Consider the following 27,571-nt stretch of genomic DNA (forward strand, 5'->3'; position numbering starts at 1 on the left):
TTATTTATTTTTTTATTTTTTTATTTTTTTTTTGCACCAAGATAAGGAAACCAATTTTAGGGTATTTTTGCACTGTGGCATAATTTCCAGTCGGTAGCTTGTTGTAATATAAAAAACAAAAATGATCATTACTATAATTAAAAAAGTACACAATACTGTAAAAGTTTGGGGTCAGTAACATTTGTTAAATGGAGTCTCTTGCAAGGCTGCATTTATTTAATCTGAAATACTGTAAAAACATTAATATTGTGAAATATTTTTACAATTTAAAAGAAGCGTTTTAATATATTTTAAAATGTAATTTATTCCTTTGAATAGCAAAGCTGAATTTTCAGCATCATCATTACTACAGTCCCCAGTGTCACATGATCCTTCAGAAATCATTCTAATATGTTAATTTGGTGCTCAAGAAACAATTCTTTTTTTATTAATATTGAAAACATTGCTGCTTAATATTTTTGTGGAAACTGTGATATTTTCAGGTGCCTTTGATGAATAAAAAAGTTATAAAGAACAGCATTTATTTGAAATGGAAATCTTTTGTAACACTGGAAGTGTCATTTTTTTTTATCAATTTAATGCATACGTAAAATAAATCCTACTGACTCCAAACCTTTGAATGGTAGTGTACATTTGTAAAGTAGAATTTGGTAATATTTGTTGTATTACATTTAATTTAATGCTTGTGTCTGGACATGATGACTTTTATTACTGAGAATATTTTGTCATGAAAATAAAACAGGTTTGAATAAAATAGGTCCTAAAATAGGTTTTATTTTTAATGCCAAATATAATTTCAGTCGTGTATCCACAAACAAATTTCAATTCAAACATGTTGCTTGGTCCTTGTCTTTATTCACCAACTGCACATGGTAATTTAGCCATTCTTATAAACTTGCTATAAAAAGATGTCAACGCTAGGCATTAGTATGTATCCCTCAAACTCTTGTCATCTCACTAATAGCTTGCAGACAGATTGTTCCTGCATGCTGTTACAAAACTCTCCCTCATTGTCCAGACTTGCTCGCACAGCGTGTCCTCCTCGTTGTTAATGTTCTCCGCAGAGTGTGGCACGCCATTAGCCATCAGTGTGGACTCAGCCCATTAGAAGACAATGTGCTCTTCTGATATAGCTTTTAATAGGTTGAGACACAGTGATCTCAGTCAGTGAGGCACAGGATAGCCAAGCCTCTATTGTCTAGCCGTCATCCAGTGCTTTTGTCCCCAGTGTCTTTTATCTAATAATCTCAGTCTCCACCCAGAGTTATTAGAGAATTGGACCTTCCGAGAGAATGACTGAATCTAGAATCCTGAGTACTGAGTTTTTCACTTTTTTCCATGTATTGTATCTATTTTTACCTTGTGGAAGGTCTCTAATTGTTCCCTGATGTTTGAGTGGATGATTTGTTATTAAATGCTATGCAGTTGCTTTGAAATTATATAAAAGATGATGTCACATTGCAAATATATTTTTAATTTGCTATTTATTTTAAAAATTGTCTGTGTTTATCTCTCTCTCTCGCTCTCTCTCTCTCTCTCTCTAGGGAAGTTTAGTGTTTGTGTAAATGAAGCTGATGCCATTAGCTGGTCTATTGGTGGGACTTAAACCAAGTCTTTGGTCCAAGACTACATCTGCAAAGATGTGTACCCAAGAGGAAGTACAACTCAGTGACTCAAATATAAACAGACAGAACCAGGGTGAATGCTGTGGAACTCAGTTAAAAGCCATGACCATAATTCAATAATTTTATATTGAATATAAAGTTAAAGGGTTATACTGTATATACAAAGACATTTTGTATAATACCTGTCTGACAAAAAGAGATTTGAGTTAATCAGTTTTTATTTAGCAATGCACCAGTCAGGGCTTTTGCAGAGTAAAAGGGACAGAAAAGAATCTCATTAGTTTCTAACTTCTAACCTCTTATTCCATGCATGCCCTGTGATCTATTTTCACAAAAAGTATGACTATAAACTCAGAAGCACTCTTCATCCCAGAATTTACCTGAATTGTCATTTTGCTTGAATTGTCATTTCGTTTGACCTCTGAGTCCTAAGGGCTTTTTTAAATGCTAGATGATGTAGCTCCTGAAACACCTAAAATAAAAATGTACTCTTTTAGGTTGTAGGAATTTACTGAATCTCACTTGTGATACGAAAACAAACAAACTGTGGACTACTTTTTCTTCAAAAGCCACAATAATCAACTTGCATGCATTTGTTTTTTCAGTGCTCTGTAAATATGGTATTTATTGAACCTGCTTTGTTTCGTAGAAATTTTTTATTGTTGATGCCTTTTGATTGTTATGTTTATTTTTGCTATTTGAATGGTTAGCACTGTCTCTGATTTGTCTATTGACATCAAAATAAGGGCTGAATGCATGTCTTATCCCTGGATTTGATCGGTTTACATATGTAGCTTCAATATTTACAGGTTACAAATTTGCACAGTGCTTCTTAAGAAAAAAAAAAGAGAGAAAACACAACCTGCAAACTTCCAATTAAAATGCTTCAGATGCCAAATCCACTGCCAAAATGTGTCCATTTTATTTATGAAACTGAATGAATGATATCATCTCTTGTTAATGAGAGGATATTCCAAAAATTGGAGTGTCTCCAAATGTTTATATCATTCCAAGCAAATCTGAATGGTCCTTGTCTCATCTTAATCATGTTTCGGTTACACTATGTGCGTATTTTTCTTGTTGTAACCTTTTCATGCAACATGGTTTTAGAATGCAGTGCAGTACCAGGAGTGAGCTCTCAAATGTGAAATTGCAATATTCCAATAATCCACAAGGTGGCAGAAAATATCTACTTTTTTCCCCTTTGACTTCATATGTTGTTTGTACAGCTGATAAAGAGATGTGGTCATGCAATTTATTTTTCCATCATCACCATCATCATCATTTTTATGTAAACCCAAATATGAGCAGGCCGAGATGTAAAATCCACTAAGGCAATTTAATGTTCAGAAATAAATGGACTATGTGCTATATCAATTATGACAATATCATGTATTTATAATATGGCTACTGAAATTATTAGAATCTGCTTCCACATCTTTATAGCCTAACTGTAGAAATACAGTTGTCCCACTCTCTTTGCTGGCAGACGACTTTGGGTTCTTAGAAGAATGAGGCTGTCTTGATTGTTTGTTCCCCTAGAGTTTTATTGCTCATTGCGGGAGCTGAGTCTGCACTGTGGCTCATAACCATGCTGTGAGCAACGCCTGTAAACACACCACCAACACCCTGATGAAACAGCAACTGGGGCCACCTTCACTAATTATTACCAGGCCTTACACTACATAGCTATGGCTCTGGCCATGCAACTTGAATGATCATCTGTAAAATATTAAAAATAACCTGTCGTGAAATGCAAAATAAGTTTTTAATAAAAACACTGACCAGTTTATCTATTTTTATGCCGCAAAGATTCATCAAATATCCTACTTATCCTATTTCACCTGTCATAGATTGAAAGCCGAGTGAACGGAGTTGAACGGAGTGACAGTGATTTCTGCGGATAATGGGGGGAAAATATATGTTATGGAAGGAAAAATGAAAAGTTTCTTTGGGGGAACGCAGACGTTTATTAGTTCGGGAATCGTTTGATCTGTCATATTGAACGGCTGTAGGCTAATAACTAGGGCCTATATGTCCTCATATAAAACTTTTAACAGTGTTTAAACGTTTACACAAAATTCTAGACAAAAAATGCTGCAGTGCATTTAGCAAATTTTTTTTTTTATATATAAGAACTGTCTTTAAGATTTTCATATTTGCTCGCAAAACGTGAGTCATCGGCAAATATACATTTTATTTCACATCCCTGATGGCTTACAGGGATATGAACAAAGACCGTAGCTCAGGTTTGTTGTTCGTGTTTAATAGGGGCAGTCCAGGCGGAGAGAGAGTGAGTACTGAAGGTGGGTCAGTAGAGCAGCCTGCTGCTGATGTCGCTGGTCGACAAACAGCAAGTCTTCCTTCGCGATAGACGTTTGTTAGGTGAATAAAAACCTGCAAATTCGGCTTTATACTGCTTTCCTCAACACATCCTAGAGTGAATAACCCAAGATTATATCGGACATGAAGAACTCGGCTGTGTCCTTGTGCGCTCGAGCGCTTTTCTTGGCTCAACGTGAGTATCTGATTTAGGCTAACTTACCTGATTTACTTACAAATTACTGTTGTTCTTTAAGCTTTATTGTGGTTCTATTTACATTGACGTATAAATTAATAAATATGGTCTATTATATTTAAACAGACTTCTAAAATGCTAAATTTTGTGTGGTATATATGGCGTGTCGCTCTTCTCTTACCTGAGTGTAGGCTATATCTTTGCATGTCTCTGGAGAGTCATTGTAAATGTTTGTGAATATTCTCTGCTGTTTAAACGTTTTATAATGTCATGTAATGGTTTTTCAGTCTGTATTTAGCACTGTTGAGACCCAGACCCAAATGTCAAAACCATCTGGCGCAGATAACTTCAAACTCGTGTTCGAGACTGATGACTTTGTTTTGAACTAACCCAAAGAGAAGTTTCTGCTCCCAACAAAACGGTTTGCTCATGATATGAGCACCAAAAGTTAAGCATATAAAAGAAAAAAAGCAAATGAATATATTTCTGGACATTCTGTGGAATTAATGCTAGATGTGGTATGAAATTTTATTTTGTGTGGAGGGGAATTCAGGTGGTGAGCATGAGATATTTATTTGTCCATGATGGCCTTGTTTTCTCTTGTTCAAATGTCTGATTAGTGATGGTTTACAAAGAGCTGAAGCTTATTCTTCATATTCTCTTTGCACTGAAAACCAAGTGAATCAAGAAAATTCCCCTTACCTAACATATTGGAACTAGAGTTGCATATTTAGAAGTCAGGAGTGACTCAGGGTGATTCACTTGACACAAACAGCAAAGGCATAAGGTTTTATTTAAAACAAGTGTATATGTTTTATTATTCAGATCTACTCATCTTATCACAGGTTGAGTCAGTATTGTAAACTTATGATTAACCAGTTTTGGTCAGTTAGACAGGCCCCATTGGCAGTTGGGCCAATGACATGTTTTTTTTGTTTTTTTTTCAATTAGAGCATAATATTGTAAACTCTGTATAAACTCTGTTTGAATTATACATTTCTTTGCCTCCATTTTAACTTCTAAATGGATTTGTTACATCTATTCAGCCTGCTAAATTCTCCATACACTGAATTTCTGAAGTAAAATGTGCACTATACTTACTTTATTCACTTTATTCCCTATCTTGACCATTCAACTTAAATTAATACACTAGACATTTTGTTATAATTTTTGTTTTGAGTGGATAATCCCATAACATTATGATTCTGCACACTCAGCAGGTCTGTAAGATAACAAAAGTGAAATCTTACCTATAGTTTAACCCATGTAAACAAACCTCGGTTACAAGGCCAATACCCATGCCTGACAAACAGCACTGCTTTTTTTTGAGTTTTCTGCTGGGCTGAGATTAAGAACGCGGGCTCATTTCTGGTGTAGGACTATTTATGAAATAATTTTCATCAATAAAAATACAGTTCCTTATTCAATTATATACAGTTCCTCTAAAGCTGTTTCATGAATTTTAGAAAAAAAAAACATCAGAGCCCTGACTTAAAGAAAGTAGTTGAACATTTTCTGTAAAACAGGAGAGTGAGAGTTACAGAAAGTTTAATGAAATCCTTTTTAAACTTATTTCATACCCATTCTGTAAATCTCTGCTAACATTTTGTCAAATTAATGACATATTGCATGTTTTACTGTGAAAATCATCGCATCATTCCAAACCTGCTTTACTTTTTCTTGAAACACCAAAGTATTTTTCATACAATAAAGGAAGGGAAACTTTTGTATTTCACTGAAGTCATACAGGTTTGGAATGACATGGGGGTTAGTAAATGGCACAGAAACATTTTTGGGATAACATGAGAAAGATATAGAAAGAGAGATGCAGTTTTGTAGGTTTACAGTCTCATGTGCAGGTGTTGATTTGCCCTCAACATGTTTGTGTGAATATGAGTGTGCATATGTGAATGAAATACGGATATATGAGCAAACAGACAAGTCGTTGCATTTCAAAGTGCTTCCTCAGCAGATTCCAAACCCTTGACCCTCTCCCTCCTCCTCCTCCTCTGCCTTTTACTCTGATGTTTGTGGTTTCTCTAGCTTCTAACACATCCTTATTACTGCCTTTCTATTCCCCTCAGGATTGGCTGTACATTCGCAAAAGTATTTCTTTTTCTCTCATTTGACACAAAATCATTATGACATAACAACCCTCAAAGACCATACAGTACAGAGATGAAAACCCATATGAAAATAAGTATTACTGTGCAGCTTAACTGAATTTCTTTCTTTATTGTAAACGTCTCTAAAAAAGCATTATATTTCAGTCTGCCCTTTCAGAGAAACCACTGCTTTGGAAATAATTGTACAGACCATTGACCATTGACTGTTTCAGTGATTAAGTCATCTGAATGGTAGTCACAGCTGTTAAAGACAGCTGTGCAAAAAGAACTACACTGCTCTGAATTTTCATGAAATGCTAGATGTGTTTCACATGGTTGTGAAATGTTAAAATGTCTTGTTCATCCAACAGACTGTTTGTGTTTTGTACTGAATTTCTTTAAGCATGTGGGTTGTGTGAATAGAAAAAAAGAAAAAAAAGTAAACCAACCCATTTTATATAAATCTCTCATATTTTTTAGCATGTTGAAAAGGAAGCACATAAAATGTTACCACTTTATGACTAAGGGAGTGGTTGGATTGTCCCAGACCCTCTTAATGCAAGAGGATCTGGGACTATCCAACCACTCCCTTAGTCATAAAGTTCATAAAATGAAAATGGTGGTCATCATTTACTTACCCTCATGTTGTTCCAAACCTGACTGTTTTGTTCACAAATCAGACATTGTTACTTCTCTCATGAACATGTCAAAGAGAGCTACTGTAGGGCAAATTTCAGTAGGCCTATTTTCTTTTTTTGTGAACGGTCCCTTTAAGGTTGATTTGAATTTACAAAAACTTGACAAAAATTTCAGTGATCGAGAATAATTTGGGCTTAGGTAATATCTAGTTAAATGTTTATATTCTAAGTGTAAATTTTACGAGAGATTACAGTGTTTTATTAGCCAGGAGTGTTTGGATTCTTCTTGTAGACGTACAAAGAGGTGTTTATTCCTGATAGTTACAGACTCATACAAACATCCATAAAGAGTCCTTCCAGACACAGGGCTGCAAAATATTGGTGCTGCTCATTTTCCTAAAATATTTGCTGACAAAGTAATGTTATACAAACAGGGAAGCCTACTGTACATGGCTGGCCATTACCGTGATTCTCTATCTTTTTGTGTGTTGCTATATTTTTCACGTATTATACCTATACACTATATTGTTTTATTGAGCTCAGAAGCCCTCAGTGGGTAGTTTCAAGGCCCAGTTTGCCATAAAACACCCAGCCTGTCAGATTAACAGTGCTGCTCAAGCGCCTGCTGAGTTTTCAGAGCTAATCGTCTCACAGTTGTTTCTAAAAAACACAGTGATAAATCCCTTATGGTACATCTCTAGTCTTTAACCTAGTGGGAAGAAAAGCATGAGGTGGCCTATGTATTTAATTTTAACTAGTTTTTCTGTTTGCTTATTTTACAGTTCTGGCTTCATTCCTCTTCAGCCCTGGTAAGCACATTACTTAAAACTGAACAATTTTAATCAAAAGTGTATTGAGCTTATTACCTAACAATATAAGTATCCAAAAATATACACTACCATTCAAAAGTTTAAGGTCAGTACGATTTCTTTAAAAAGATATTAATGCTATTTAGAAGGATGCAATAAACAGATCAAAAGTGACAGTAATGACAAATACATTGTTACAATTGATTTCTGTTTAATTTAAAATTAATAAATGGTGTTCTTTTGAAAATTTTATTCTTTATAGAATCCTGAATTTTTTTTAGCAAGGTTTCCACATAAAACTGTTTTCAACACTGATAATACGAAATGTACTAAAATGTATTTTTATAAACCATATGTAATTTAAAATTATATATTTAAAATATATTTAAAATGAAAACAGTTATTTTAAATTGTAATATTATTTCACAATATTACTGTTTTTACAATATGTTTAATCAAATAAATGCAGTCTTTGTGGACATAAGATAATAAGATTTTAAAAACATTCAGTAAACTTACCGACCCCAAACTTTTGAACAGAAGGGTAACTGCAGCTGCAGGACTGAGAACGCTGTAACTACGTCAAACACCAGTTTACTGGTGCTGTAGCAATTTATGGTTGACAACAACAGTGCTGCTCCATTTACTTTGGGTAATCACACATGATAGTGCTTTTCAAAGATTAGGCCTAATCTGTGTCCGGGAAACCGGCCCTTTGTGTTTCAGCCCTAGGCCAAAGTGATGGCAGTGGCGTGGTGGTGGCCATGTACAATATCAGCGCCCCCAAGGGATCTCAGGCGGTATTGCAATGTCATAGTCAGCGCATGGTGTGGACACAAGACCGCTTAAAGGATCGCCAAAGGGTAGCGCACTGGGATTTACTTCGTAGTGGCCCAAACCACGCAATGGAACGTGTTATAGACATGTTTTCTGCTGGAGACCAGCGCATCTACAATGGCTACAACCAGGGACGCATTAACATGCCCAAGACTGCTTTTAAGGATGGCAACTTCTCTTTGGTAATCAAAGGTGAGATACTTTTCGGCAATGCAAAGGAACTCCCTAGAAAGGAGCCTGAAACCTTAGCAGCCACCAGTCAATCAGTCTGTCTTTCTGTAAGAGAACATCATAGTAAGCACCAAGTATACCTTCGCAACTGCCTAACAACTACACAGAACGCTTTGGGAGCCACCTAGCTATACCCCTAGGAACATCAAATCCATTCAAACTTCTCAAGTAGCCTATTTAAACTACATAAGGCCTACAGTATATAACCTTCACATTTCAGAATTTTCAGGCAAAGCCCTGATGTTCCTTTTCTAGATTCTAAATTAATAAATTTTGTCTGGGTTCATACAGATGTTGCAGTGAGTGACAAAGGAATCTACTCCTGTAACCTGCATCATCATTACTGCCACCTGTATGAGTCAATCAAAGTTCAGCTCAATGTCACCAGATCAGGTTGGTAAATTCACTTCATATTTCAGAGGAGGTTTTTGTCTGGCTATTCTTGGCATTTAACCTGCATCTTGATCAGACTGTTTAAGTTCATGCCAAATAAGGAGTTGGCTGCCGATTAAAGAATGGAAAGAATGTGAAGACCATTTGAAAAGAAAATTTTGCACTCTTCTGTTCACCTCCAGTCACCAACCTTTCAAAAATATATAGAGAGTGTGTAGTTAGTATTACAATTTAAAATAACTTTTTTCTATTTTAATACATTTTTTAATTTAATCTATGCCTGTGATGGCAAAGCTGAAATTTTCCATGAATTTTCAAGTGTAAAATTATCCTTCATAAATCGTTCTGACTTGCTAATTTGGTGCTCAAGTAACATTTCTTATTATTATTTTCAATTTCAAAAACAGTTATACTGCTTAATATTTTTGTAGAAACCATGATATTTTTTTCTTTGATGAATAAAAACTAGTAAAAAAATATAGTTTTTTGTAACATTATGACTGTCTTTACTGTCAATTAGATCAATTTAATGGATCCTTGCTGAATAAAAGTATAATTAAAAAAATATATATATTTTTTTATAATTACTTCTGAACAGTTATTATATATGCATACTCATATACATGTTGCTGTGGTTTTCTCTCAGCACGTAAGGAGAGGCGGTTTTGGGACGGTCAGAAGGCAGTGTATGTAGTTCTGGTGGGCAGCAAGGTGGTTCTCCCTTGCGTTAACCGCCGGCCCATCTGGACAGAGAGCAACAGTCAGGAGGACCAACAACAAGTGGTGCACTGGGACCGTCAACCTCCAGGGGTCCGACACGACCGTGCCGATCGGCTCATCGACCTGTACGCTTCTGGTGAGAGGCGTCACTACGGACCACTGTTTGTTCAGCAAAAGATGAATATTTCTGCCACAGCGTTCTCGCAGGGAGATTTCTCCCTGACCATCTCAGACATCCAGCCCCTGGATCAGGGACTATACTCCTGTCATCTCCACCATCACTACTGCGGCCTGCACGAGAGACGCATCTTCCAGCTTACTGTGATGCCTCCAGTTCCTCAGATACCTCAGGAACCCTCAGATGAACCTCAATATCTTCCCAATGAAGACCCAAGTAAGAGAAACACCCAGAGTAACAGTAATGTATAATAAAAATCTATTCATTATGAGAATCAAGAGATCAAACATGAGAAGCATGAATTCAGTAAGGTTAATTTATTCAACTTTCTTTATTTCAACTTTTTACTAATCATGTACGACACTTTCACAACACACAAGATTTTCCAGAATTCTCCCAATTTATCACACAGAATAGTTGCTGCTGTCAGGAGTTCTTGTTGCTGCTTTGGCTCATTATGACTTGTTTGCGCCACAGATTCCAGTAAATATTTTTCTTCTGAATGCATGTCTGCAGTTCATAAAGTGTGTCTAAAATTGTTGTCAGCACTCAACTCACAAGTTGCATGTGGATAAATGCCAGTGCAGACCACTTAAACAGGTAGAAGTAAATGTAAGACTAAAGAACGTCCTTCTTGGAGCATCTTCAGCATGTTCCTGAAGAAATGTGATGATTGCTATATTTGCAACTTAGAGCCCCAGGCTAGGGAGGGAGTTCTCCTGATTTAATTTGCCTTTCTTTATTTGTTCTTGGTTCTTGGTTTGTTTGTCATTTGCTTGGATTCACAAGAGAAAGAGTCAAGGGTTGATGCTCATTACTGGTCTACACTTGTTTTATAGAACAGTTTTGTATTACTTAGTCAGCATTTATTGAGCCAAAGAAAAAAACACCCACTACCCTGGGACTCCCTCTTATGTCTTATGAATTTAATCAGTATTGACTAAACAATAAACAAATTTAAGAAAAATAAATGAGAAAGAAAATAGGGTGGATGTAATCACAGTGCATGAACTTAAACAAACAATCCTGACCTAAAACAGTCTGAGGTAAGTCTGCAGATCTGGTTACCCTGTTGTCTGGGTTACCACGTTCACATTCATTAAAATGCAGCAGCTCTCCTTTAAAGCTTATTCTTCTTTTGCATCAAGCACGCTTCTTTTTCTCTTGTTTTTTTTTTCTTCTTTTTTTCACTTGCATTCCACTGCTGTTCCCTCACCCACTGTAACAGCTCGCTTTCTCAGTTTGAGTTCTGCTCTGGTTCGGATCATTCGATAGCCATATGTTTTCTTTTGAGGTATTGCCAGGCAGACAGGAGGATAAGAAAGTGCTTTTTTATTTGTATAAGACAGGGAGGTAGGCGATGTGAATTGGGAGATAAAAAAGGAAGGAAATATATAAGAGACAGAGAGGAATTGATGCATAAGTTTTAATGATTTTTTACAGAGACAAGAGAGTTGGGGAGAATGACGGGTGCAGGAGGATAAGAAAGTGCTTTTTTGTTTGTATAAGACAGGGAGGTAGGCGATGTGAATTGGGAGATAAAAAAGGAAGGAAATATATAAGAGACAGAGAGGAATTGATGCATAAGTTTTAATGATTTTTTACAGAGACAAGAGAGTTGGGGAGAATGACGGGTGGGGATTCAGCAGAAAAACCACTAATAAGAGAAAGTTGACCCTAGAATACACAAACCTCTGTGGAATCTTGTGGATAATCACAGACTTTTGGGCTAGAAAGAAAAGCACTAAACACTTTCTCCACTGCTGAATTCATTATTAAAAACATAATATTTCTACATGGCCTTTTTTTGGCAAAAAAATAACAAAAACTTGGGCATCTGCAGTGAGTGCTTATTTATACATTGTGTTGTTCTGATTTGCAGTGTCTGTATTTTGTTTTGATGTCAATTGTTTGTCTAGGCTCTCTTCCTTGAGTTAAAGGGATAGTTCTCTCATCACTAATCACCCTCACGTCATTTCAAACCCATATGAGTTTTTTTTAATTTTGTCTAGGCTCTCTTCCTTGAGTTAAAGGGATAGTTCTCTCATCATTAATCACCCTCACGTCATTTCAAACCCATATGAGTTTTTTTTAATGTGAAACACATCAAGGAATCTTTAAAAAGGCTGTAAAAGCACATTAAAATATGTATAAAAAATTATATATATAAAAAAAAATAGTGCTGTCAAATGATTAATCGCATCCAAAATAAGTTTTTGTTTACATAATATATGTTTGTGTACTGTGTATATTTATTACGTATATATAAATAGACACACATGCATATATATATATTTAAGAAAAATATGTTATGTTTGTATATTAAAAATATTTATAAATTATATAAATATAAATCTATACATGTAAATACATGTAAATATTTTCTAAATATATACTGTATTTGTGTATTTATATATACATAATAAATATACACAGTACACACATATATTATGTAAACATAAACTTTTAGTTTGGATGCGATTAATCGCGATTAATAATTTGACAGCACTAACAAATAAATAAATAAATAGTCCAAACAACGTGTGCACTATATTCCAAGTTTTATAAAGCCTTATGACACGTTTGTGTTCGGAACAAACTAAAATTGTCATTATTCACTGAAAAACAGAAAAAGGATGCTCACCATTGCGTATTTGTGAGATGAGTAGCTGTGACTGATCAAGTAATCATTCTTTTGAGTCATTTGATTCATTCTTTTTAATCATTTTGAAACATTCTTTTGATTATCCTTTTTGATGAATTGGTCAGTCTGGTTCACACTGGTCTAGCTGATTCATTCACGAGATCTCAAGTTTCAATGATGACCCAGTTGCAGTGGTTCAGCTCGTTGGAGGGGAAGATAATCAGTGACAAATGACTGAAGCAGTAAGAAGAAGAAGAAGCAGCAGTAAAAGAATCATGTGGTACTTTGATGACCAATTGATTAACAAATGATGAACAAAATTTCCTCAACACCCCTAGCTATATTTTGTTGTGTTGTACTGTGTGCAGAATGCAGACTGTTTACAAATGTCATACAAATTGGCAGTCTATTCGTTTTCTAAGCTTTCACTTTTTCTCTTTTAACTGTTGCTAAATAGCTTTGTGGTTTGAATTTATCTGTCCTTTTTTTCTTTCAGTCTTTCTTTCTTGTTTTCTTTCATGATTTTTGTCTCCTCCCTTGTGCATTCCATTTCCCTTCTTCTGTTTCTTTAATTTTCTGTTGATCTGTCTTGCCTATGTCGCTTTCATTCTCACTTCTCACTGCATAGTTTTCTCTTTTTTGGCCACACTCACTTTTTTACCCTCCGTCTCCATCCTTTCTGGAGTTTTTTTGGACAGCGTCTTGTTTATCTGCAGGAGAAGGCAAGTTTGCTTCATCTGTAAAGCATCTGGCCAGCTGTAGCTAGAGCTCAACATCAGACCATAAGCCATAAGGAGGAGACTGTTGTAGATTTAGGTCAGCCCACCCTCAACATCCCCTCATTCCCCCTTCAACCTTTTCTTAAGCCGTCCAAAATGTGTCAGTCCTTTCTTCTGTCTTGTTTAAGCATGAAGAAAAAAACAACTGTCTGGATCCAGCACAGCCATTACATAAAACCATTTCCTTTTAGGACTTTTCATAATTCTGTTTATCCTCTTATAGTTCAGCCATTTTAGACCAGGTGGTTCTAATCATGTGAATCACTCACTTACAGCTTTCCCAGGATCTGACATATCAATAGCTTTTCAAAAGTTACAAGCTTTGAGCATATTGATGTTCCCCTATGGTCTTAGAAGCAGGACAGTCCAAGAAAAGTCCCAGTGGAAGCCCTGTTCTGGATTGTTTGGCTCATAAATGTTCAGCTTTCATCGTAAACATAGCTATTCATGGAGACGTCAGTTCATGAACAAGCAGGAAAGAGTAAAGACTGCTTCTCAAGTTCTGGAAGATGTTTCATTGCTTTTGTGCAATTTTTTTTGTATTATTATTATTATTATTTGCGACATGAACATGCAAGGGAAGTCTGAAGCTAAGCAAAACACATCTTTTCATAATAACTATAAATCACTGTTTGGGAAATACTTTTGTGGAGAAGCCTGTTTGTCTTTTAACTGAGGTGAAAGATACAGAAATGAATGTGTTTTGAAATTATGTAGTTGCCATTTTAGTAAAAATGCTTTTTATTCAAGGCAAAAATGTGTGACACGATACATTATATTGCTCTTTACCATGGCTCTTGAATGCCAGTAAATAGTCATATCCGGCCTTTTTATGAGGTCTTCTGAAAAACGAGGGTAGAAGACCCTTCAGCTGTTACTGATTACAGTAATCTACCCTACGATATTAGCCTGTGTTCCCCTGAGTGCTCTGGGTTCAAACATATACAATAAGAGTTTAAGATTGAGATTATAGGGCAGACACTGTTCTTCACAGGTAACAATTACTTAATGGGCATGTTTTAACACAGTAGTAAGCAGGATTTGCTTGTTTTCACAGAGAGTGGGGGGTACATTAGAAAGAATTCATTACAAACATTTGTAATTTGTAGTGGTCTGATATTACCACTATTATTGTTTTAAAAAAAAATTCATGTTAATGAATACAATTTTAGATACATCGCTATTCAAAAGTTTGGGTGGTTTTTGTAAGAAGTCTCTAAAAATCTTTAAATAATAATATAACAACTTCATGGCAGTAAGACATTAAGAAGCAAGAATCTCTGATTTGCAGCCATGGCTCTTTTGTAAGGCCCAAACATAATAGTCTCTGAGTGATTTTCCACATCTAATAACACTACTCTTCTACGACTTATGATATCATTCAGTATTTTGTCATCTACTGTCGTCATTTTAGGCTGCGTGTCTTTATTATGTCTCTATCGTTGAAGAAGTGGTGCAACATTGTTTTGTTTTTTTGATTTATTAAATTTTCCCGTGGAAGCAAAATGATAAAGTCATTCAATAAAATGGACCACATAGAACCTCCCCATTTCATCCAATCCTCCCTCTGTTTTCCACCACTCTTCTTATTTAAAGCCATGTTTTCCTGCCAGAAAAAAAAAAAATCTCATTCTAGCTGAGAAACACGTGGCAGTTTCCGGTCTTTCTTGCAGAATTTAGAGTGCAATTAAAATAAACAAGTGCACTAACTCTGCTGCTTAAAACGTAATTTGTAGTGGTCTGATATTACCACTATTATTGTTTTAAAAAAAAAATTCATGTTAATGAATTAAATTTTAGATACATCGCTATTCAAAAGTTTGGGTGGTTTTTGTAAGAAGTCTCTAAAAATCTTTAAATAATAATATAACAACTTCATGGCAGTAAGACATTAAGAAGCAAGAATCTCTGATTTGCAGCCATGGCTCTTTTGTAAGGCCCAAACATAATAGTCTCTGAGTGATTTTCCACATCTAATAACACTACTCTTCTACGACTTATGATATCATTCAGTATTTTGTCATCTACTGTCGTCATTTTAGGCTGCGTGTCTTTATTATGTCTCTATCGTTGAAGAAGTGGTGCAACATTGTTTTGTTTTTTTGATTTATTAAATTTTCCCGTGGAAGCAAAATGATAAAGTCATTCAATAAAATGGACCACATAGAACCTCCCCATTTCATCCAATCCTCCCTCTGTTTTCCACCACTCTTCTTATTTAAAGCCATGTTTTCCTGCCAGAAAAAAAAAAAATCTCATTCTAGCTGAGAAACACGTGGCAGTTTCCGGTCTTTCTTGCAGAATTTAGAGTGCAATTAAAATAAACAAGTGCACTAACTCTGCTGCTTAAAACGAAGCATTTTCATTCGCACACTTGATATTTTTGTCCAAAGCCACTTAGAATGCATTCGAAGTACACATTTATCAGTGTGTGTATTTTCTTAGAATCAATCCCATGACCTTGGTGTTGCCAATATAATGTTTTGAACTCCAGAAACAAGCAATGCACTCTCTCAGCTCCAACATCTGTTTTGCCATAATACCAGATCTCTCTGTACTACAGGTCTCTTCTTCAGTTGTCTTTAGCTAAGGGTCAAGCCCTTACAGGTTGTAGCGCAAGAAAGATGAAAATATCCAATGAAAAGACCAATGAAAAGGGAAAGACGTGCTGTCGATATCGGTATTAATCCAGCTCTTATGAATATTTGTTAATTATCTGCTCTGTATATTTCTTTCTTTCTTTCTTATTCTTTTGTGGAGTTTGGTGTTTCAATTATTTTTCACTGGAAAATGTATTATGTTTTATAGCAGGTTAATCCTTGTTTTGTCGAAATATACTTTATGTAGTATTTATTTTATGTCATTTATTTTATAGACTATGTAAGCTGATGGGGAGCCGAATAAATAGCTCAGGAGCATAGATGATATTGGTCTCAGTTCTTAGAGGGCATGAAATCAGATTATGATTCAATCTGTAATATCTCTCCTTCAGGAGTGCCGAAGTGTGCTTTTTCACAGCAAAAGATTCTGTGTAGCATAAGTCTTTGTAAGTAGCACAGGGCCCTCTGGTGGTTACTAAAAATGGCAAAAAAAAACAATCAAGTTCAGTGCCTAACTCCTCAATATATATACTTTATCGTCTTTTCTTTTAGACACCAACATGGTAGAAGTGCCGCCACATGTAATCAATGTCATCTTGCCAGAGCAAAGGAATCACTTCCTGCAGCAGCTGGGCTACATCCTGGCAACTCTCCTCCTATTGGCCCTTATTGTGTTGGCTATCGTTCTCCTGACACGTCAACGAAAAAGACAAGGTCTTTTATTGGTCCTTTACATCTGTCGTTTTGCATTTTATTCCTCTAAAAAGGCAAATAATTATATTTCAGGTGTCTGAATGTAACTGTGGATAAAATGGTTTCTTTGTGGCACTTCAGAAGTGTCTTTCAGCCACACACACGTGTATATACAGGTGCATCTCAAAAAATTAGAATATCATGAAAAAGTTAATTTTTTTGTCTAACTTATTTCAAAAAGTGAAACTTTCATATGTTCTAGATTCATTACATGCAAAGTAAAACATTTCAAAAGTGTTTTTGTTTTAATTTTAATGATTAGAACTTACAGCTCATAAAAGTCAAAAATCCAGTATCTCAAAATATTAGAATATTTACATTTGAGTGTCATTAAATGACCATCCCTACAGTATAAATTCCGGGTATCTCTTGTTTTTTGAAACCACAATAATGGGGAAGACTGCTGACTTGGCAATGGTCCAGAAGACAATCATTGACACCCTCCACAAAGAGCTTTCATGAGCTGTAAGCTCTAATCATCAAAATTAAAACAAAAAAACTTTTGAAACGTTTTACTTTGCATGTAATGAATCTATAGAAAATAAGAAAGTTTCACTTGTATTATGTACACTGTACTTGATTTAATATTTGCATTGCATTTGTTTTGTTTTGATTAGGCCTAGATTTTGATCCACGAAAAGTCGAAAGCCCACCTCTGCCGACGGTGACGTATGTGTGAGTATCCACTGATGTTAAAACGCCATCTGTGAAGTGAACATTAGTTATGCATAAAGCATCAGCTGTCAATGTGTGTCATATATCTAGGGGCCACACATCATGTGTTAAGAAAGAATGTGAGCGAAGAATCGCAGATGTGAAGTCAAGCAACCAAGAGGAGACGAAGTTGGGTGAGTTTACCTCATATTTCCTCTCAAAATGCACCACCCGTGAAAAGACTTGGACAAATGTATTTCTGTTTGCCTCTGCAGAATACAAGAACAATCTACTGAAGGAAGCGGAAATGTCCAAACTTTGCTCCCCAAAAGCCATTGACCTGGACAGAGGTAAAATCGTGGGTTTTGATTGTTTTAATGTATTTAGAAATAAATAAATGCAGCCTCGGTGAGAAGACTTCTTTAAATCAATCAATCAATCAATCTCAGCCCAAACTTTTGCCACAGTAGTGTGCAAACCTAAATTGCTCTGAAATTTGATTGTGTCTTCCAAAATTCACAAATTCTCTCTCTTTAACTTTTTTTCTCTGCAGAGATGGAGAAGCCATCTTGGAAATAAGAGGTACTTTGCCACTGGCTGGTCCAGGGGCAGATTTGGTCAAACTTGGGGTGACTTTGGGATGAAGAATGAAATGTGGAGAGTGACAATATCGCAAGGAAATAAGTGAAAAGGAGAGAAAGACACAGTTGTATGGTTTTTTTCTATGTAAGGCTATGTAAGGATGAGGCCTGGCAGAGGCTGTGACATGAAATGCTAGCTCAGAAGCTTTATGTGAGGAAGAACCTTCTTATTCATTGTGGAATCAAAAAAGCTTTGCAGTTTTAAATGATTTTGTAATTAAAAGTGCACATCTGTATGGTACAAATATTGCAGAAGCTATTGCTACATCACACAATGCATTTTTATGCTTTGTTCATGTTTTTTTTGTCTTCCTCAGTAGGTTTAAGCTGTGCTTACTGAAAGCTACAATTCATAAGCATTCTTTAATGCAGGCACCTTAATACCTTTACTATATTATATGAACAGCATGATTATTAAAAGGTCCATTTTAATAATCATGCCAGGTCAAGTGTAATTTGCTTATACTGTTGATCTGTCTGTGTATCTGTGGTTATGTAAAAGCTCATAATTTAGCCCATGACTGGATCCTGAATTTAATATGCTGGTTTTGTGTAACAGTTTTAAACATGGTAAAATGTTAAGTGGAAATTAAAGTCTACATTCTTATTGGTATATGAAAGCACAGTCAGTTTAGCCAAAATATTTAATTAAATAAGTATTTATTTTTCTCATTTTGATATTCTATTCCCATTACTAACTGTGTTGCCACTAAAAGGCTACATTTCCTTTAGTGTATAACATTTTCTATCACAATCTTCTGTATCCTGTCATACTCTATCAACTTTTTCCATGTTATTGTTTGTATATTTTCATGCTTACTTTTCTCATGTTACAAACCTTACTAATTCCCTTTGTCACAGTTTATTTGAATGCTCTAGCGTTTAATGTATTTGCTTTCATCCATACTTGCAGCTTTGAGTTCATTTGAGGTCAAATAATTAAGTGGGAAACTGATGCAAATGCATCAAGGTACCTGTACAACATAAAAATGTAATAGCATGGCTATGAATATTCATACATAATAGGTGCAAACATTTCTTTTCTAGTTTGCTCAAATCAGTGTTATGTAATGTGTACTGCTTTATCTTAACAGATTATTATGGTGAAACTGAAGCAATGCTTTTGCCCAGTATAATGTTTATATGACACTCAGCCACCCTTTTAAATTCCTCAAAGGCTCCAAATAAGAATGTGTTAATACCATTGATTGAGGTTGCAAGAGGAATTCGCTGGGTAGACCACAATGCTTTTGGTACATGATGCCACATAATGGATACTTGATCATTCCCATCCTGAAGCGGTTTTATTATTGATGATTTCATTTTCAGTTCACTGCCAATGTTCTCTCATTCAAAGCAGAATAAAATAAACACATTTTAACCTCTGGATGATCTTTTGCATGATGTAGGTGGTATTTTTTCAGTTCATCACAATTGTAGGCTCATGTGCCTGTAATGTAAAAGATTTATGATGCTCAAACAAAATCAAACACCTCAGTACTTGAGGGTTTTGATACTGGAAATCCTTAGTACAGCTATTTGCTTATTCATGACCCTAATTAAAATCTTTACTCATTTGCTCAACAAATGAGGAATTTCCCAAAATAAGACTGCAGCTGATTTTTTACAGACATTTCTCGTAATTTTACCAAAAGTCATATCAGTGCTGTTTAAACAATTAACTCATCAAAACAGAATTTAACTTTGTCATACAGTACTACAATATTTACATCACATTGTTTTTTGGATTCATTATAAAAACTATTTTAAATGAGCATACTGAATTGTTTTTTCTACCATGAACCATAAAATGCAAGCAAATGTATTAAATACAAAGAAACAGAAATTGATTACATTTTCTGTAGGTGAAATCAACACTGATCAGTTTTTTTTAGTTGTGTACTATAAAAGTTGCAAATAAGTAATTTATACTGAAATATATATATATATATATATATATAAATGCATTTACAGGAGTTATTTGAATTAATGTGGATGTTCCATTTTAATTCTTCAAATTCTAATTTCCTTTTTAATGCTTCGATTTGAAATGAATTTGAATTCAATCATAAACAGTACAATTCTAAGTTGAAGAAGCATATTTATTTGAATTTATTTCAATGTTCCATTTTAATTCTTTAGTAACAATTTACAAACTTTATTTGTTCAATAATATCAGTTAACTACATTAGTTAACATGAACTAACAATGACAAATAGCCTACTTCTAAAGCATTTATTAACCAAAGTTAATGTTTCAACATTTACTAATACATTATTAAAATCAAAAGTTGCATCTATTGATATTATTTATTGGATCTAAGATAATGAACTAACAACGAAGAGTTTAATTTGATTAACAAAGATGAACAAATATAAATATAACACATTGTTCATTGTTAGTTAATGTTAGCTAATGCATTAAGTAACGGAAACTAATGGGACCTTATTGTAAGTGTTACGAATTCTCCAAATTCGAATTTTTAGTTTACGGCTTTAAAGGGGTCATATGATGTGATTTCATTTTTTCCTTTCTCTTTGGAGTGTTACAAGCTCTTGGTGCATAAAGAAGATCTGTAAATTTGCAAAGACTAAAGTCTCAAATCCAAAGAGATATTCTTTATAAAAGTTAAGAGTCAGCCACACCTACCTAAAACGTCTCGTTCGAACACGCCCCCACATATCTACCTCACTATGTGGGAAGAGTTGCATAACCCCAAATCGAATCCAGACTTAGAGTGCATGGCTGCTTTCTAGCACACGATGGCAGCACTGCGCAGAAGAGCGGCTCGGATATTCCAGGCTGATTCTCTCGAGGATGTGAACCTTTCCTTCCTGTTTCGGTAACACAGGCAGCGTATCCTCCGCATAGTGGGCTGCAATAGACATATATCAGGCCTCCATAATGGCTGTGTTCTTAGCCTTAGCGTTACAAAGTCGCTTAATTCATAGCTTCAGTCGCGCCAAATGCGTGATTATATTCAGTTAGCATCCGTTATTTTAGACATTTTATTTATTGTCACCGCGCGTCTGTATAGACAGCATCAGGATCACGCGCTGTTCTCCGGCAATTGTTCCCACCATATTCTCATGGCGGAGACTAAAATAATTTACCATATAGACGAGGAGGAAACTCCTTATTTGGTGAAACTGTCAGTAGCTCCAGAGAAGGTAACTTTGGCAGATTTCAAAAATGTCCTCAGCAACCGACCGGTCAACAGCTACAAATTCTTCTTTAAATCTATGGATCAAGATTTTGGGTAAGTCGAATGATGGGAAGTGTCATTGTTATTCATTCATTAATTGTATTCAGTCCATGGTGCGAATGAAGCTGTCATCGTGGCAGCGATGGTTTGTCATCATTAGCACCTGCCTGTCATTGGTGATGACTGTATCATCTCCTCCTTTGTGGGATCAGCATCAGAATATAGTCATGCTCTTATCTGTTCAGTATGCCATAGCACAACATACTGTACGTTACATATTTTTGCTTCTTTGATTTGCATGGTAACCGAAGTTTGACCCTTAGCAAGAGGAGTGAGAAAGCAACCAGCAATAACAGACAAAAAATGACATTAATCATTGACTGATTCCTGATTCTGATTTTCTGCCAGTTATTATGAAATCTTGCTTTACAACCTTAAAACATCTTAAACCAGCCTAAGCTTGGCCAGGCTTGTCTAGTCAGTTTTAGTGTTTTTTCCCTGCTGGTCAGACTGGGAGACCATCTTAAATCACCTAAGCTGGATTTTCTACACCTCTGTATGTGTCTGCACTCTGCATGGACATTTGTGATGTTATGCTGGTGAGATAGTTTGGTTGGATTTTTTTTGTTGTCCTAATAATGCCAACGCAGTGTGCGTCTGAATGCTGTTTCAAAGGATATTTTGATCAGTTTGGGGCTCTGGTTGATGCAGGTTCATTTAAAGTGTTTAGATTCTTGTGGCATGAAAAAGCTAAGGTGAAGTATTGCTGAGTAACATTATCCACTTTAGTCTTTTCAGAGCAGTCTAATGTGATTGTCATCCTAAATGAACACTTTCCACTAATTGGGTACAAACAGGAAATAAGTAGGATCATCAACATATGGTCAGTGAAAGGAGATGCTTTTGAAAATGAAATGTTTAACTTCAGGACCTTTTTTTGGAATGCAGACACAACTAAATATATATTTTTGTTAATTAAAATGAGTTAATAATTTTATTGTACTGCTCAAAGAAAACAAAAATAATGCCTTTATTCAACAATTTCTTCTCTTCCGTTTCAGTCTTTTGACGCACGTTCACGAGAGTACCACGACACATGCGTGTGGTGCTGCTGACGCAGTAGCCGGCGTTCTGACATAGAACGTCCATTTCTCTTAGTTCATCATCTGTATATTCTGGTTCAAATAAGTAAGACTGGGCAAAAAATTGCAAGTCTTCCTCTCTGTCGAAATCTTCAGACATGTTTATGAAGACTGTTTTATGTACAGCATCTGTCTTCCTCTGCTGTAAACTAGGCACAGCGCATCCGGGTTGTACGTCAGAAGGCCGGCTCCTGCGTCAGCAGCACCACACGCATGTGTCGTGGTACTCTCGTGAACGCGCTTCAAAAGACTGACACGGAAGAGAAGAAATTGTTGAATAAAAGGTTATTTTTGTTTTCTTTGTGCACAAAAAGTATTCTCGTCTTGAACGTGGTAATTGCATTGCTCTCTATGCAGGGTCAGAAAGCTCTCGGAATTAATCAAAAATATGTTAATTTGTGTTCCGAAGATGAACGAAGGTCTTACAGGTTTGGAATGACATAAGGGTGAGTAATTAATGACAGAATTTTCATTTTTGGGTGAACTAACCCTTTAACGTGACATTAGTTCTTGTAATAGCCACCCGACTGTCTTAAGTTAGAGCTTCTTAGCTTCCTGCTGCTACATTGACATTAAATTCACCTGTATCTTTGTATTGCCTGATAAATTTAATGTACTCTGGATTATTTATCACAAAAATTTGCTTTCTCATGAAATAAGAATTTCCATTGCAAAGTACAGATTAGGCGAAAATATACCAACATCCTCACTGAACCATTTAATTTAAATACATTTACATTTACATTTATTCAAATGCATGTGTTCTTTTCTCAGGTAAACGCTCTTCCTTCTGTAAGGTACATGTACATGAGTTGGTAAAAGGTCACAGGTGACTTATTTCTGTTATGTAGTACTTTTCATCTTTGTAACTTAAAGGGATAGTTCACCCAAAAATGAAGATTCTGTCATTAAATACTATGCATTATTACTATGCATGAGTTACTAAAGGGTCACAGGTGACTTATTCCTGTTATGCAGTACCTTTTTAAATTTGTAACCTTAGCTTTTGCATACAGTATGTGTTGCGATATAGAGTTCTGTTTACTTTAGCAATCCTTTTTGCATTATTTTCCAATGGTGACTTTTTAAAAATGGGGAAAGCATGTGTCGCTTTTTCCAAAGTTTTTTCCAAAGTTTTATTAAAGGTATCTCAGTGTCCATTTAGATTCTTAAATTACTGGTTTAGATGATTTAACAAGTTTATACAAGTCTTCCTCTCCTACAGCAGAGAATGAGTGGAATTGTTCCTCAGGAGATCTATAATGTGCTATCTGATGTAATACTGTAGCTGACAGCTGCATGGTTATAATTTTATCTCTAATAGTATCGATTTTGGAAGTAAACAAGTTCATAAAGTCTTACTGCTGTCCTTTTGGGAAATGACTGCGTGTGTTGATGCTTTATTTTTCGTTAATTTAGCCACTGTATTGAATAAATACCTGGGGTTGTGTTTATTTTCTTCTAAAAGAGATGAAAAGTAAGTAGAGATGTAACTGTATGAAAATTTCTTATCACGATTATAGTGACCTAAATTAGCACGGTTATCAGTATTATCACGGTTTTGTTAAAATGTGCTGGAAATGTTTAAAAAGTACTGACACATAAATTGTGTTTTGTATTTAAAATCAGCAAACAATATATAAAATTACTTTTTGTTTGCATAAACACTAAAACAATAACATTACCAATGATGTCCAGATTTTAAATGACACAATGTACGAAATGTTCAAATAAAGCTTTGGAAAAAGTTTCATAACATGGTAAACCTCACATTTCAGCCTTTAAATAAAGAAAGGGGTTAAGTCAAAATGATAAATGATTAATAAAGGATCATATGTATTTTATCTGCTCCATAAATAATTCTAGATACCTTATCCGAATTGTTTAAATGTGTAGAATCTACATAAGCTTGTTTTTCATCAACCAGTCAAAATTTACAGCAGGGCATGCAAATTCGGTCCGTTTTTTGGCCAGACAAAAATTGCACACAGGCTGAATGTAAATAAAACACTGTAAATCCACTCTCTGACACTAGGTGGCGCTAATGGAACAGCTGAATTAGAGCTGTTTCCCGTAACCTCCGTTGACAAAGCAGCACTGCAACAAGAACACTACTTTATTAGGTATTATATGGAGTGAAGATGAAAACAAAATGCCATCGAATCTTTTCTGAAGACAGTCAGAACCTTCAGAGTTACATTCATGTAATTAATTCATTCGTATAATCATTTGTATAATTCCCTTAGCACTCTTTTAAAACCTCCCAGCTTTCTACCATGTTTTCACACAAAACGAAACTACTGAGGCTGTTACTTAAAACTGTGCTTTATGCTGGACAGTATTTTTTTATCCTGAGTTGTTCAAATCGCGGTAATCGAATACAGTTTTAAATTAATGATAATTAAAACATGAAACGGTAATACTAACAGTGGGGAATTTTATCTTGATTTATCGTCAAACCGGTAATCGTTCCATCCCTAAAAGTAAGCAGATCTAGAAGTTTTTCATGCTTTTCTGTAGAAGCAAATACTTTCCCTCCATGCAAAACGAAATACCTCTAGTTTTGTTTTCTTCCAGCTGTGCTCCATTTTCCAGGCTGCTCTCTTTAGGGCGCAAGTGTGCTCATTATACCACAGTGTCTGACTGTTTTCCTGTGTAAAGGAGCAACGTGGCTAAAGTGCTAGAAAAGAGGGCGTACACAGTTTTTTTTAAGCTATTAGATAAGCTGAGGAATTGAGACAAATCAGGAAGATTATTTACAAAGCAGTCTTGTCGTAGAAGTGATGGTTGTACCATATTTGTAACAAGGAGTTGAGTTTGCAGCTTTAGCTATATGGAGTATACACGAGACTAGATAATGATCCGAGATATCATCACTCTGCTGCAGAATTTCAATGCCATTGACATCAATTCCATGTTATAATATTAAATCTAAAGTATGATTACAACAATGAGTAGGCCCTGACATGTGTTGTCTGATCCCATTAGAGTTTAGAATGTCTATAAATGCTGATCCCAATGCTTATTTTTCATTATCTACATGGATATTAAAATCGCCAACAATTAAGAATTTATCTGCTGCCAGTACTAGCTCAGATAGAAAATCAGCAAATTCTTTGATAAAGTCTGTATGGTGGCCTGTAACAGTAACCCAAACGTCAATAGGGATTTATCATTAACACTTATTACTCTAGATTTCGTTACAAAAAACAACATTACTTCAAATGAATTATACATGAAACCAGACCATTGAGAAATGCTGAAAATATTACTATAAAATTTACCAACACCTCCCCCTTTACCTTTTGGACACGGTTCATGTTTATAGAGGGGCTGACTTATTTAAAGTAATGTAAGCATCTGGTTTTAGCCAGGTTTCTGTCAAACATAGCACATCTAGGTTATGATCTGTGATCATATGTTTTACAAAAAGCGCTTTTGTAGAAAGGGACCTAATATTGATTAAGCCAAGCTTTATCATGTGTTTATCTGTATTATATTATACTTCTGTTCTAGCAGATGGTCGGTTTAGCCAGTCTGTCTGCTTCCTGACCTGGGCCCCAGTTAGTCAAGTACAAACTTTAATACTATGTGCCATATTTCTAGAGAGAAGAGCGGCACCACCCCTGGAGGGATGAAGACCGTCTCATTTCAACAGGTTAGGTCTGCCCCAAAAACTCATCCGATTGTTTATGAAACTCATGTCATACTGCGGGCACCACTTAGACATCCAGCCACTGAGTGACGACAGTCTGCTATGTATCTCGTCACCATGATAAGCAGGGAGGGGACCAGAGCATATTACAGTGTCTGACATCATACTTGCAAGTTCACACACCTCTTTATTGTTATTTTTAGTGATCTATGAATGGCGAAGTTGAACATCATTAGTGCCAACATGAATAACAATCTTACTGAATTTACGTTTAGCATTAGCCAGCACTTTTAAATTTGCCAAGATGTCAGGCGCTCTGGCTCCCGGTAAACTTGGGACTATCGTGGCTGGTGTCTCTATTTTTACATTCCGTACAATAGAATCACCAATAACTAGGGCACTTTCATCAGGTTTCTCAATGGGTGCACCACTGAGTGGGGAGAATCTGTTTAATGTTATGATCAGAACGGAAGAGCGGTGTTTTGTCCCCCGACTATGCCGCCTCACAGTTACCCAATTGCGACTCTAGATAGTCACATCCAAAGCCGTATCTAAGGCCCTCACATTCTTACTATCCTCAATTAAAGTTTGGATGCGTGTCTCTGGTTCTGAAACCTGAATATATAGATATGATATGAGAATATACACTAATATACACTATTAGAGATCATGTGGATTTAGTGTGTGCTAAGGGCGCTAATTTATGGACTAAGGACCTGTCCCAATACCCATACCTGCGGTCTTGGCCACTCGAGAGCATGTGCACTTGACAAAAAGTAAGTGCGCAAGACTGTCCCAGGTCTGAAAATGGCAAAGCTCAGTGCCCTTAATGCATACACATTAACTATTTTTAATATCATTTCAGAGTGGTATTTGAGGCTAAGCATATCCCATCATTCATCACATTCATATACTCTAATGCAGGGCCACTGCTGGCCAAATGGGTGCCCTAAGCAGGATTGTATTGTTGTGCCCCCCTTCCTCAAATATTATGGAAGTAAAAAAAAAAAACCTACTATAGGGGTCAAAATAGAACTTTAATAAAATATAGAAGTAAATAAATAAATAAATTGTATTATTTACAAATTACAATTGTAGCTCTAGACAGTTACCTATGGCTATATGTATTTTAACAGTGTTATTAGCCAATCATTATTGCCTTATTTTTTTTATATAATGCATTTTAAGTCATTTTAAAGGCTATTGTTGGCCGTAAGGTCAACAGCCAAAAAAGTTTCACAGGATTATGAATGTGCCTGAAAGTGATGCACGTGCTTCGTTTTCACCTTTTTTTTGCTTTCTTTTTCTTTTCTCTGCGCCGGATTGCTGATGTATTTTCATGGGCATAGATGTCCATCCATCAATTATGATAATTTGCATTCAGCCGCAAACATGAGGTGCGAGCGGTCGCGAGCGCGGATGGGGGAATGGCACGTCACGTTTT

General features: G+C 35.6%; 3 protein-coding genes across 8 annotated transcripts in view; all 3 read left to right on the forward strand.

Annotated features, from left to right (window-relative positions):
* The window catches only part of LOC107749498 (pleckstrin homology domain-containing family G member 5-like), a 46,513-nt gene extending 43,977 nt beyond the window's left edge, over positions 1–2,536 (forward strand). For all 5 annotated transcript variants that reach the window (XM_016564673.1, XM_016564675.1, XM_016564678.1 and 2 more), the window contains one exon: positions 1,545–2,536. In XM_016564673.1, coding sequence (XP_016420159.1) covers positions 1,545–1,554 — 10 coding nt within the window. In that variant the 3' untranslated portion in view covers positions 1,555–2,536. The remainder of the gene's footprint in view (positions 1–1,544) is intronic.
* Positions 2,537–3,879: 1,343 nt separating this feature from the next.
* On the forward strand, positions 3,880–18,102 carry LOC107749500 (matrix-remodeling-associated protein 8-like). Of its 2 annotated transcripts, none has more exons than XM_016564679.1 (10): positions 3,880–4,143; positions 7,669–7,695; positions 8,407–8,724; positions 9,055–9,156; positions 9,803–10,270; positions 16,630–16,791; positions 17,448–17,505; positions 17,596–17,678; positions 17,760–17,834; positions 18,038–18,102. In XM_016564679.1, the coding sequence occupies exons 1-10, from the start codon at positions 4,092–4,094 to the stop codon at positions 18,061–18,063; spliced, it is 1,371 nt and encodes a 456-aa protein (XP_016420165.1). In that variant the 5' UTR covers positions 3,880–4,091; the 3' UTR covers positions 18,064–18,102. The 2 variants fall into 2 exon arrangements, with proteins under 2 accessions (XP_016420165.1, XP_016420166.1); XM_016564680.1 differs by having other exon boundaries at positions 8,422–8,724.
* Positions 18,103–20,971: 2,869 nt separating this feature from the next.
* Positions 20,972–27,571, forward strand: part of LOC107749512 (segment polarity protein dishevelled homolog DVL-1-like) — a 46,406-nt gene continuing 39,806 nt past the window's right edge. Inside the window, exon 1 of the mRNA XM_016564688.1 lies at positions 20,972–21,384. Coding sequence (XP_016420174.1) covers positions 21,092–21,384 — 293 coding nt within the window. The 5' untranslated portion in view covers positions 20,972–21,091. The remainder of the gene's footprint in view (positions 21,385–27,571) is intronic.

The sequence above is a fragment of the Sinocyclocheilus rhinocerous genome, unplaced genomic scaffold (genome assembly GCF_001515625.1).
Source record: "Sinocyclocheilus rhinocerous isolate Xijiao unplaced genomic scaffold, SAMN03320098_v1.1 scaffold889, whole genome shotgun sequence".
Taxonomy (NCBI): Eukaryota; Metazoa; Chordata; class Actinopteri; order Cypriniformes; family Cyprinidae; genus Sinocyclocheilus; species Sinocyclocheilus rhinocerous.

Excerpts from the sequence above, each read along its gene's own strand:
- LOC107749500 (XM_016564679.1), top strand. The coding sequence starts at position 4,092 with ATGAAGAACTCGGCTGTGTCCTTGTGCGCTCGAGCGCTTTTCTTGGCT. Across the intron at positions 16,792-17,447 it reads ACGTCAACGAAAAAGACAAG|GCCTAGATTTTGATCCACGA; the intron begins GTCTTTTATTGG and ends TGTTTTGATTAG. Across the intron at positions 17,835-18,037 it reads AGCCATTGACCTGGACAGAG|AGATGGAGAAGCCATCTTGG; the intron begins GTAAAATCGTGG and ends TTTTCTCTGCAG.